Genomic DNA, 13,172 nt, shown 5'->3' on the forward strand with positions numbered 1-13,172 from the left:
TTGGTATTTTACCAAATAGGACTATCTTCTGTATACCACCCCTACCTTGTCACAACACAACTGATTGGCTCAAATGCATTAAGAAGGAAACAAATTCCACAAATTAACTTTTAACAAGGCACACCTGTTAATTGAAATGCATTCCAGGTGACTACCTCATGAAGCTGGTTGAGAGAATGCCAAGTGTGCAAAGCTGTCATCAAGGCAAGGGTGGCTACTTTGAAGAATCTCAAATATGTTTTGATTTGTTTAACACTTTTTTCATTACTACATGACTCCATGTGTTATTTCGTAGTTTTGATGTCTTCAGTATTATTCTACAATGTAGAAAATAGTACAAATATAGAAAAACCCTGGAATGAGTAGGTGTGTCCAAACTTTTGACTGGTACTGTATATGTATATATGTGTGTGTGCGCGTGTGCCATTGTATGTGTCCATACTTGAAGACGACGTCCTGCACGTCAGTGAGGGTTGCTCCGATGCTCTTCAGCAGCAGATTGAGGGATTGGACAGGGATGACCTCAGTCTCCCTCTTCTCCTTATTACCATCCTCTCCTCCAGAACTCAAAGACAAACTCAGGTGCAACTATCAAACAAACACAAACACACCTTGCTATAGCTACATCATCCCATGATGGAATCCCTTGCTATGGTGCATAACTGGCCAATAACAATTAATGACTAGATGGCCTACTGGTCAAGCCATGCTGTCTGGAAAATCTCCTGGCCCTAACGTAATATAGCATACAGGTAGTAAATGCACTGTAATGACACTGAAGCTCACCTTGATGGGAGAGATGTGGAAGTACTCATAGAGACTGATAGGGGACGTGTCAGCGGCTGAGATGTTGTTCAGCTCAGTCTTCAGATACTTAATGTCCTTCTCAAACAACTCCACCTGAACACCACCGAGGGAGAGGAGAGAGATATTGACGAGGAGCGGAAGTGAACCCAGAAACTCAAAAATAACTTAAATTGCTTTTGTAAACAACAGCTGTTTCGTCACAGTTCTAAACTTAGTCTAGTTGTTTTCATAGTATTCGCAGGTAGGATGGGTCTTACGTCCAGGGACAAATCTATTTTAGAATATTAAAGTTGATAGATTTCCCAAAGAAGCATCGCAGCGGACTGCATTGCCTGCATGGATAGTAATGTTAGCAGCAGGATGTGGGTACAAGGGTAAATTGTTTATCAAGTTAACTATATATTCTAGGTAATGTCAGCTAAGTACATATAAATAGGATAGACAGACATCCAATATTTGTTATTTTAATGAAACAAACGTTAGCTTGATCTGCTAAAAACAATGTTAGCTACCTAGATAGTAGCTAAGCTAGCTAGCTAATGAACAGATTTTCAATCCCAAAGAGAGAACTATGACAAATTATAGAGAAATGAAACAAATGTTATATTACTTGAGAATAATGACGGAAGTCCTAGTCTAATTTCTATGTTTTCTAACCTCCGAAACAGAGACCTGCGAACTCTGCAGATGAAGGTCACAAAGAGAGTCTCAAGTCCTGGAGAGACTGAAGGGTATATCTCCAACGGGTTATATACATTGTAGTTTCTCTTGCTCCTAGAGATCTAGCTACTGGGTGTGCAGGTTTTTGTTCCAGCCCAGCCATTCTGCTTATTATTTGTATTAGACACTATTAATTTAACTATTCAATCATCTCTTGTTTTGGAGTAAGATGAATGTCTAAACCCATTAACTGTTTACATAGGCGTTCTTTGAATGATAGGAAATACAGTGTTGATTCCTGAATTTAAGTATAGCATATTTTTTGGTCAGTGAACATTTCCTGTTTGTCTCTTTTATTTGGTTGTCACTCACTCTCATTTTGTTTGATGATATTACAAAGATTTGTAGCTGATGTCCTTGATCATTGGTGTAGGTGTAACAATCCCTGTATATGGCTGACCTAAGATGCAACCCCTCTCTACAACAGCACTTCTTACCCACAAAGCAGCATCCATTATCCTACCAAACCCATGATCTTGGTTAGGCTAGGATAACAGTACTTTAGGTCTCAGGGTGGGTGACAGCACCAGATGATGGCGTGGAAGTAGTGGTGTGGATCAGAAAACCAGTCAGTATCTGGTGAACCCCATTTGCCTGATGCAGCACAACATCTACTTCGCATAGAGTTGATCAGGCTGTTGATTTTGGCCTGTGGAATGTTGTCACACTCCTCTTCAATGGCTGTGTGAAGTTGCTGGATATTGGCGGGAACTGGAACAAGCTGCCGTACACATCAATCCAGAGCCTCCCAAACATGCTCAATGGGTGACATGTCTGGTGAGTATGCAGGCCATGGAAGAACTGGGACATTTTCAGCTTCCATGAATTGTGTACAGATTCTTGCGACATGGGGCCGTGCATTATCACGATTAAACATTAGGTGATGTCGGCGGATGAATGGCACGACAATGTGCCTCAGGATCTCATCACAGTATCTCTGTGAATTCAAATTGCCATTGATAAAATGTACTTGTGTTTGTTGTCTGTAGCTGATGCCTGCCCATACCATAACCCCACCGCCACCATGGGGCACTCTGTTCATAACGTTGGCATCAGCAAATCGTTCGCCCACACGCCGCCATACATGCTGTCTGCCATCTGCCCGGTACAGTTGAAACAGGGATTCATCTGTGAAGAGCACACTTCTCCAGCGTGCCAGTGCCCATTGAAGGTGAGCATTTGCCCATTGAAGTCAGTTACAACGCTGAACTGCAGTCAGGTAAAGACCCTGGTGAGGACAACGAGCACGCAGATGAGCTTCCGCTAGACAGTTTGTACAAAAATTATTTGGTTGTGCAAACCCACAGTTTCACCAGCTGTCCGGGTGGCTGGTCTCAGACGATCCCGCAGGTGAAGAACCCAGATGTGGAGGTCCTGGGCTGGCGTAGTTACACGTTGGTCTGCATTTGTGAGGCTGGTTGGCCATACTGCCAAATTCTCTAAAAAGGACGTTGGAGGCAACTTAGGGTAGAGAAATTAACATTAAGTTCTCTGGCAACAGCTCTGGTGGACATCCCTACAGTTAGCATGCCAAATGCACGCTCCCTCAAAACTTGAGACATCTGTAGCATTGTGTTGTGTGACAAAACTGCACATTTTAGAGTTGCCTTTTATTGTCCCCAGCACAAGGTGCACCTGAGTAATGACAATGTGTAATGATCATGCTGTTTAATCAGCTTCTTGATATGCCACACCTGTCAGGTGGATGGATTATCTTGGCAAAGCAGAAATGCTCACTAAAAGTGATGCAAACAAATTTGTGCAAAACATTTGAGAGAAATACTTTTTGTGCATATGGAAAATGTCTGGGATCTTTTATTTCAGCTCAAGAAACATGGGAACAACACTTTACATGTTGCGTTTATATTTTTGTTCAGTGCAGAAAGTGTTATTGTTTGGACAGTTGAAAAGGTCTATAGCAGGCGTCGGCAACCTTTTTTGTGTGGAGTGCCAATTTACAATTTATCCTAAGATTTTTAACGATCTACGTGCCAGTTATGATTTTCATATGTGCATTACAACTAACTGTGTCTGTTGAATATCTAATTGCTCACAAACTGAAGAATTCCATAGCTCGCTAAACAGAGGCGCTGTCCAAGATTAAGCACTACGGGCTTAATCTTTGAACACAGATTCTCTTGGTGAATGATACAGTGACATTTAACCACACAGTGGCCAATCTTATCTTCAATCAGCTTTGTGGATCCTTTATGTTTCCCACCAAAGCGGAGGCACCGTCAGTTGTAATAGCGAAAATGTTTTTAATAGTCACCTCTCTCCTCAAAATTATCTGTGAAGGCTTTTGCTTCATCTTCCCCTTTAGTAGTAGCATGCATGGGTTATAGACAAAGCAGCTCCACACGTACCGGCTCTGAGTCACAGTATCCTATAGACAAAGCAGCTCCTCACGTACCTATTCTGAGTCACAGTATCCTATAGACAAAGCAGCTCCTCATATACCGGCTCTGAGTCACAGTATCCTATAGACAAAGCAGCTCCACACGTACCGGCTCTGAGTCACAGTATCCTATAGACAAAGCAGCTCCTCACGTACCTATTCTGAGTCACAGTATCCTATAGACAAAGCAGCTCCTCACATACCTATTCTGAGTCACAGTATCCTATAGACAAAGCAGCTCCACACGTACCGGCTCTTGAGTCACAGTATCCTATAGACAAAGCAGCTCCACACGTACCGGCTCTGAGTCACAGTATCCTATAGACAAAGCAGCTCCTCACGTACCTATTCTGAGTCACAGTATCCTATAGACAAAGCAGCTCCTCATATACCGGCTCTGAGTCACAGTATCCTATAGACAAAGCAGCTCCACACGTACCGGCTCTGAGTCACAGTATCCTATAGACAAAGCAGCTCCTCACGTACCTATTCTGAGTCACAGTATCCTATAGACAAAGCAGCTCCTCACATACCTATTCTGAGTCACAGTATCCTATAGACAAAGCAGCTCCACACGTACCGGCTCTTGAGTCACAGTATCCTATAGACAAAGCAGCTCCACACGTACCGGCTCTGAGTCACAGTATCCTATAGACAAAGCAGCTCCACACGTACCTATTCTGAGTCACAGTATCCTATAGACAAAGCAGCTCCTCACGTACCGGCTCTGAGTCACAGTATCCTATAGACAAAGCAGCTCCTCACGTACCGGCTCTGAGTCACAGTATCCTATAGACAAAGCAGCTCCACACGTACCTATTCTGAGTCACAGTATCCTATAGACAAAGCAGCTCCTCACGTACCGGCTCTGAGTCACAGTATCTTGCAACAACTGTCAGACGTGGAATGCCATTCACATCCACACTCTCATCAAGAGCCACACAGGTGCATCTTTCAACGCTACAGCTTGCTGCTCCTTTACATTTTCAACCATCTCGGTAACGCTCCTTTCAACAGTTCTGGCAGACACAGGCATGGCTTTTATCTTTGAGATGATTGTGTCTTTGTTAGGCAATCCATCAAATAAAGCCTGCAAACTACTGAGGAAAGCCTCCTTGATATATTCCCCATTAGTAAATGTTTTTCCATGTTTAGCAATGTACAGCGCAACTTTGTAGCTCCCCTCTGTAGCTTGATTATTGACTGCATGTAGATTTGTAAACATAACTGCTTGCTTATCATACCTGGACACAGCCCTTTTGATTCCTTCAGCCTTTTCCGCTCATCCTTCAAGTTTTTCTCCCATCTCGTTTCAAAATGATGGCGTACACTTGATGTCCGACAAACAACAGTTTTACAACAGAGAGCTCAAAGAGCCTGGCCCTTCCATATTCCTTTGTCCAAGAGGGAATACATGGGTGGACATCTGCCAAACTTTTTTTTGCTGATGTCAATTTGCGCCCTGAACTTCTTTAAATAACAAGCTAGCTCTCATCTTCAGTGCGGTCTTGGTTTTGAATTTGTCAGGAGAGGCGAGGCAGGTCCTCTTGCACTGAACTAATAATATGAAAATCATGAAAGCCCACTGGCTAATCAGGATTGACATACCTTGGGAACTACAACATTGCAGTGAATATCAATGCAATTTTGAAACCAGTGCATGCAATTTCAATCATTTTCTCCAGTTTATATAAAAAATGACTGACCAAAATAAGTGAGATAATACACGTCAAGGCAAGGCTTAGCACACCAAGAATAAAAAAGAAAAAAAAAAGAAAAAAATAATACATTTTTTAAATTAGTCTTTTTTTGGGTGGGTGGCTTGCCAAGCCTTAGCGTGCCAAGGCAAATACCCTCGCATGCCAAGGCTGGCACGCATGCCTTCGGTTGCCAACCCCTGATCTGTAGGCTCTTTGCACATGCTAGATCATTGGTTCCAAACTCCAGTCCTCGAGTATGTAGTGGGGATAATGTGTGGAGGTCAACTGAGGGGAAGGTCAGGATCTTACCATCTGCTCTGATGTCATCACGCTGGCATTCTCCGGGGTGAACAGATCCAAGATGGCGTAGAGGAAACCCAGGTCCAACTTCAAGTCCATCTCCTGGATCAGCACCATGAAATACCTGATGAAGTCAGGGGGTGGAAGATATAGAGACAGGCAATGAGAAAGTTGGCAGAAAGGAAGGTAAGGGAACAGAGAGAGAGAAGACACAGAGAGAACAGAAGATAGAGAAGACACAGAGAGAGAGATGGAACAGAAAAGAGATGGAACAGAAGGAGAGAGAGAGATGGAAGATAGGTGGGAGAAAATGAACTATAGTGATGGACTCACTTGATGCGGGAGATATCTGAGTGTCCGGCTGCCCTGGTAACAATGCTGATGTCGGTCAGAGGTTTGGGCTCTAAAGGACAGTGTGGAGCAGAAACACCCATAGATATGTGTTTATCCAGAGTACTCCACTCTAACAATGTGTATGGCCCCCTTCAGAGACCCACTTAGGCCCATGTAAGTGTGACTGCACAACACCAAAGGACTTGGACAGAGTTTGGTACTGACCTGAGTCCATGGTGACAGACTTTGGTAGTTTTATTGGGTAGAAGACATAGGGAAAGATCGCTCCAGGCAGCTGATTCTGAATCTGTGGAAAAATAAAGGACTCAAACAATGGAACCAAAAAAAAAAGGTCAGCATGAAAGGAATGGCATTTAATTTAACTGAATTGTTGGCCAAATTACTAAATGGTCAATGTAAAAAGCTATGGTATGATAGTCAGGTCGGGTGGGGACCCACCATACAGTTGGATAGAGTGCGCACTTTCCAACTCTCTGGAACCCACCTGTATGCGGTTGATCTGGACACGGTAGGCACTCTGGCGGGCCGATACGCTGTACTCCACCTTCACCCCCGGAAGGAAGTTCCTCCTGATTGGAGCATCACATGGCTTCATCATCCTCATGTCTTGCCTATTTGGCGTCAGAGACACCTGATAACGGAGTTAGCCCACACACACACACACAGGTTATACTGGAGCTGTGCACAAATTGAGAACCACATCTACCTTTACAAATTGTATCATTTTCAAGGGGCAGGATATCAAGTGGATGGTACATGGTATCAGACACATGGATACTGTACAGTGGCATATCCATTTGCTGTCTGACCTGGAAGTTGCTCTCCAGGTCTAAGATGGCGTTGTCCACTGATCCACTCTCGGTGTACTCTCTGAAGTGGGTCTCCAGCAGCGCTGCATATTTAAAACTCAGGGGTTTCCAGCGAGACTTCTTCTTTGGCTTGAACTCCCACACCACGTCTGAACTACACACACAGGAAAGCACACTGAACATGCTGCTGTTCTGAAACTGGAACCACCTTTCCACTCACAGTACAATCAACTGTAGTACTATCATACCATAGTGAGTGAGTGTATATACTATGTGAGTGTGTGTATACCTGGTAATGCCAATGAAGGACACCTCCTGGTGGTTGCTGTTGTTGACCAGGGAGACACCCACGTCTTGCAGGGAGAGGATGATCTCCTGTTCAGCCAGCTCGGCCTTCTCACTCTCACACAGCAGCTTGTAGACCCGCCTGTCCTCGGTGAACAGCGCCACCCGCTGGAGGCCCTCGTAGAATGAGATGAGGTACAGCTTACCCTCCTCATTCACGTCCAACCGCAGGTCCTACACACGGATCAAGTGCACATCAGATGCAAAGAAAGCCTCAACAACTTTTTACACTATGCTTATACTACTGTACGTATTTTGTCTGTCTTGTAGAATTGTAAACTGGTTATCATCATGTTGCTTCCCTTGTAAAACTGTCAGACCAGTATAAAGGGGATAAAAATGCAGTAACACTTTCAAAGTTTCTGGTGGACTTACCTAAATCCTTTACTAAGCCTTTTGAGGATCGGAACCTGAATAATGATCCGATTAAAGTTGTGTGATACCTACACCTTATTAAGCAGCTCTGTTAAACACTAAGCAGGAGATCCTAGTTTGTTTCATATCAGTTCATTTTTAGTGTGATATGTAATATGTATACGTATAGCCTACATATTAGTCTGAGGAGATGCTATGGTTGAGCCTCACGCCTGTGTGTCCTATTGGTCTGATGTACTCAATACAAAATGTGTATCACACAAATATGAAACACTGGTATAAATAAGAATGAACCATATTATCAATCAAACCGTGTGAGAATGTAACATATCAACACCGCTAGCGCAAATGGTGAATGGTGGTTAGGGTTGGGCAATCAAATTTTGTTCAATCGTGATTCTGTACATATAAAATCGCCCGATAGACAATGTTATCGCCCACCTAGAGGCCAGACATTTTTGTATTTAAAAAAATTGTATAATTAAGAAACAAACAGAAAAAATCTGAATAGGACGCTAGTGCAAGCTCGCATGCTACGGGAGGGACGAGAGGAATCGGTATTCATGACAACATTTAGGGGTGCTGAATGGGCCAAATCCGATGTAACAAGAACACCTAATAATCCTACTTATCACTTATTATTATTACAAATAGAAGATTATCACTTATCACAATGGTGCTTGTTTAGTATAGTTAGATCAAAGCTGAATCAATATCTCACAAGATCACAATGATTCATTAGTATTTGATAATACACCAAAAACACCTCCTAGTAATTTATCTGAAGCTGAATAGTTAAAAAAATCCTCAACACAGCAAGCCACTAGGCCGGATATACAGTCTATTCGGAGTGCACTTTTTCCACATTTTGTTATGTTACAGCCTTGTTCTAAAATGGAATGCATTTCAATTAACAGGTGTGCCTTGTTAAAAGTATATTTGTGGAATTTCTTTCCTTCTTAATGTGTTCGAGCCAATCAGTTGTGTTGTGACAAGGTAGGGGTGGTATACAGAAGATGGCCCTATTAGGTAAAAGACCAAGTCCATCAACTGTTCAGAGGAGACTGCGTGAAATTTGTTATTTATTTTATTTCACCTTTATTTAACCAGGTAGGCTAGTTGAGAACAAGTTCTCATTTACAACTGCGACCTGACCAAGATAAAGCGTAGCAATTCAACACATACAACAACACAGAGTTACACATGGAATAAACAAAACAAAATCAATAATACAGTAGAACAAAAGAAAACAAAAGGTCTATATACAGTGAGTGCAAATGAGGTAAGTTAAGGAAATAAATAGGCCATGGTGGCGAAGTAATTACAATATAGCAATTAAACACTGGAATGGTAGATCGGCAGAAGATGAATGTGCAGGTAGAGATACTGGGGTGCAAAGGAGCAAAATAAATAAATAAATACCAGTATGGGGATGAGGTAGGTAGATAGCCTATCTGTTAACAGCCTATCTAAGTACATGTGCAGTGATCTGTAAACTGCTCTGACAGCTGGTGCTTAAAGCTAGTGAGGGAGATGTGAGTCTCCAGCTTCAGAGATTTTTGCAATTCGTTCCAGTCATGGGCAGCAGAGAACTGGAAGGAAAGACGACCAAAGGAGGAATTGGCTTTGGGGGTGACCAGTGAGATATACCTGCTGGAGCGCGTGCTATGAGTGGGTGCTGCTATGGTGACCAGTGAGCTGAGATAAGGCGGGGCTTTACCTAGCAGAGACTTGTAGATAACCTGTAGCCAGTGGGTTTGGCGACGAGTATGAAGCGAGGGCCATCCAACGAGAGCGTACAAAACGGATGGTGTGACAAAACGGATGGTGTGACAAAACGGATGGCACTGTGATAGACTGCATCCAGTTTGTTGAGTAGAGTGTTGGAGGCTATTTATAGATGACATCACCGAAGTCGAGGATCAGTAGGATGGTCAGTTTTACGAGGGTATGTTTGGCAGCATGAGTGAAGGATGCTTTGTTGCGATATAGGAAGCCAATTCTAGATTTAATTTTGGATTGGAGATTCTTAATGTGAGTCTGGAAGGAGAGTTTACAGTCTAACCAGACACCCAGGTATTTGTAGTTGTCCACGTATTCTAAGTCAGAGCCGTCCAGATAATTGAACCCTGTGGCACACCCATAGAGACTGTCAGAGGTCCAGACAACAGGCCCTCCGATTTGACACACTGAACTCTATCAGAGAAGTAGTTGGTAAACCAGGCGAGGCAATCATTTGAGAAACCAAGGCTGTCGAGTCTACCAATAAGAATGTTGTGATTGACAGAGTCGAAAGCCTTGGCCAGGTCGATGAATACGGCTGCACAGTAATGTCTCTTATCGATGGCGGTTATGATGTCGTTTAGAACCTTGAGCGTGGCTGAGGTGCACCCCATGACCAGCTCTGAAACCAGATTGCATAGCGGAGAAGGTATGGTGGGATTCAAATTGGTCAGTATGTTTGTTAACTTGGCTTTCAAAGACCTTAGAAAGACAGAGTAGGATAGATATAGGTCTGTAGCAGTTTGGGTCTAGAGTGTCACCCCCTTTGAAGAGGGGGATGACCGCGGCAGCTTTCCAATCTTTTGGAATCTCAGACGATACGAAAGAGAGGTTGAACAGGCTAGTAATAGGGGTTGCAACAATTTCGGCAGATCATTTTAGAAAGAGAGGGTCCAGATTGTCTAGCCCGGCTGATTTGTAGGGGTCCAGATTTTGCAGCTCTTTCAGAACATCGGCTATCTGGATTTGGGTAAAGGAGAAATGGTGGGGGCTTTGGCGCGTTGCTGTGGAGGGTGCCGGGCAGTTGACCGGGGTAGGGGTAGCCATGTGGAAAGCATGGCCAGCCGTAGAGAAATGCTTATTGAAATTCTCAATTATAGTGGATTTATCGTGGTGACAATGTTTCCTAGCCTCAGAGCAGTGGGCAGCTAGGAGGAGGTGCTCTTATTCTCCATGGACTTTACAGTGTCCCAGAACTTTTTTGAGTTAGTACTACAGGATGCAAATTTCTGTTTGAAAAAGCTTGCCGTAGCTTTTCTAACTGCCTGTGTATATTTGTTCCTAACTTCCCTGAAAAGTTCCATATCACAGGGGCTATTCGATGCTAATGCAGAACGCCACAGGATGTGTTTGTGCTGGTCAAGGGCAGACAGGTCTGGCGTGAACCAAGGACTATATCTATTCCTAGTTCTACATTTTTTGAGAGGGGCATGCTTATTTAAGATGGTGAGGAAGGCACTTTTAAAGAATAGCCAGGCATCATCTACTGACGGGATGAGGTCAATGTCATTCCAGGATACCCCAGCCAGGTCAATTAGAAAGGCCTGCTCGCAGAAGTGTTTCAGGGAGCGTTTGACAGTGATGAGGGGTGGTCGTTTGGTCGCAGACCCATTACGGATGCAGGCAATGAGGCAGTGATCGCTGAGATCTTGATTGAAAACAGCAGAGGTGTATTTGGAGGGCAAATTAGTTAAGATGACATTATGAGGGTGCCCGTGTTTACTGATTTGGGGATGTACCTGGTAGGTAGATTGATCATTTGTGTGAGATTGAGGGCATCAAGCTTAGTTTGTAGGATGGCCGGGGTGTTAAGCATGTCCCAGTTTAGGTCACCTAGTAGCACGAGCTCAGAAAATAGATGGGGGGCAATCAGTTCACATATAGTATCGAAGGGCAAAGCTGTGGGCAGAGGGAGGTCTATAGCAAGCGGCAACAGTGAGAGACTTGTTTCTGGAAAGGTACATTTTTAGAAGTAGAAGCTCAAATTGTTTGGGTACAGACTTAGCCTGCAGAGTTCTGTATTACTTTCTATCTTTACAGTAGATTGCAACACCGCCCCCTTTGGCAGTTCTATCATGGCGGAAAATGTTATAGTTAGCAATGGTGATTTCAGGTTTTTTTGTGGTTTTCCTAAGCCAGGATTCAGACACGGCTAAGACATCTGGGTTGGCAGAGTGTGCTAAAGCAGTGAGTAAAACAAACTTAGGGAGTAGGCTTCTAATGTTAACATGCATGAAACGAAGGCTTTTACATTTACAGAGGTCATTTGATTAGTTTTATTGCTTCTTTAATCAGGACAACAGTTTTCAGCTGTCCTAACATAATTGCAAAAGGGTTTTCTAATGATCAATTAGCCTTTTAAAATAATAAACTTGGATTAGCTAACACAACGTCCCATTGGAACACAGGACTGATGGTTGCTGATAATGGGCCTCTGCACGCCTATGTAGATATTCCATAAAATATCTGCCGTTTCCAGCTACAATAGTCATTTACAACATTAACAATGTCTACACTGTATTTCAGATCAATTTGATGTTATTTTAATGGACAAAAAAATTTGCTTTTCTTTCAAAAACTAGGACATTTCTAAGTGACCCCAAACTTTTGAACGTTAGTATATATATACAGTTGGAGTCGGAAGTTTACATACACCATAGTCAAATACTTTAAACTCAGTTTTTCACAATTCCTTACATTTAATCCTAGTAGAAATTCCCTGTCTTAGGTCAGTTAGGATCACCACTTTATTTTAAGAATGTGAAATGTCTTCATAATAGTAGAGAGAGCGATTTATTTCAGCTTTTATTTATTTCATCACATTCCCAGTGGGTCAGAAGTTTACATACATTCAATTAGTATTTGGTAGCATTGCCTTTAAATTGTTTAACTTGGGTCAAACGTTTCGGGTAGCCTTCCACAATAAGTTGGGTAAATTTTGGCCCATTCCTCCTGACAGAGCTGGTGTAACTGTGTCAGGTTTGTAGGCCTCCTTGCTCGCACACGCTTTTTCAGTTCTGCCAACAAACTGTCTATAGAATTGAGGTCAGGGCTTTGTGATGGCCACTCCAATACCTTGACTTTGTTGTCCTCAAGCCATTTTGCCACAACTTTGGAAGTATGCTTGGGGTCATTGTCCATTTGGAAGACCCATTTGCGACCAAGCTTTAACTTCCTGACTGATGTCTTGAGATGTTGCTTCAATATATTCACGTCATTTTCCATCCTCATGATGCCATCTATTTTGTGAAGTGCATCAGTCCCTCGTGCAGCAAAGCACCCCCACAACTTGCTGCCACCCCCGTGCTTCACGGTTGGGATAGTGTTCTTCTGCTTGCAAGCACCCCCCTTTTTCCTCCAAACATAACGATGGTCATTATGGCCAAATGGTTGTTTTTGTTTCATCAGACCAGAGGACATTTCTCCAAAAAGTACGATATTTGTCCCCATGTGCAGTTGCAAACAGTAGTCTGGCTTTTTTATGGCAGTTTTGGAGCAGTGGCTTCTTCCTTGCTGAGCGGCCTTTCAGGTAAGTCGATATAGGACTCGTTTTACTGTGGATATAGATACTTTTGTACCTGT

At 43.1% G+C, this 13,172-nt stretch overlaps 1 protein-coding gene across 7 annotated transcripts in view; it reads right to left on the reverse strand.

Annotated features, from left to right (window-relative positions):
• The window catches only part of LOC110525386 (intermembrane lipid transfer protein VPS13A), a 66,906-nt gene that overhangs the window by 15,186 nt on the left and 38,548 nt on the right, over positions 1–13,172 (reverse strand). For all 7 annotated transcript variants that reach the window (XM_090237111.1, XM_036979520.2, XM_090237110.1 and 4 more), the window contains 8 exons: positions 7,378–7,607; positions 7,089–7,242; positions 6,764–6,910; positions 6,484–6,565; positions 6,259–6,328; positions 5,935–6,049; positions 787–900; positions 443–588 (listed from right to left, as the gene is read on the reverse strand). In XM_090237111.1, coding sequence (XP_090093237.1) covers positions 443–588; positions 787–900; positions 5,935–6,049; positions 6,259–6,328; positions 6,484–6,565; positions 6,764–6,910; positions 7,089–7,242; positions 7,378–7,607 — 1,058 coding nt within the window. The remainder of the gene's footprint in view (positions 1–442; positions 589–786; positions 901–5,934; positions 6,050–6,258; positions 6,329–6,483; positions 6,566–6,763; positions 6,911–7,088; positions 7,243–7,377; positions 7,608–13,172) is intronic.

The sequence above is a fragment of the Oncorhynchus mykiss genome, chromosome 6 (assembly GCF_057628025.1).
Source record: "Oncorhynchus mykiss isolate SJ-2025 chromosome 6, ASM5762802v1, whole genome shotgun sequence".
Taxonomy (NCBI): Eukaryota; Metazoa; Chordata; class Actinopteri; order Salmoniformes; family Salmonidae; genus Oncorhynchus; species Oncorhynchus mykiss.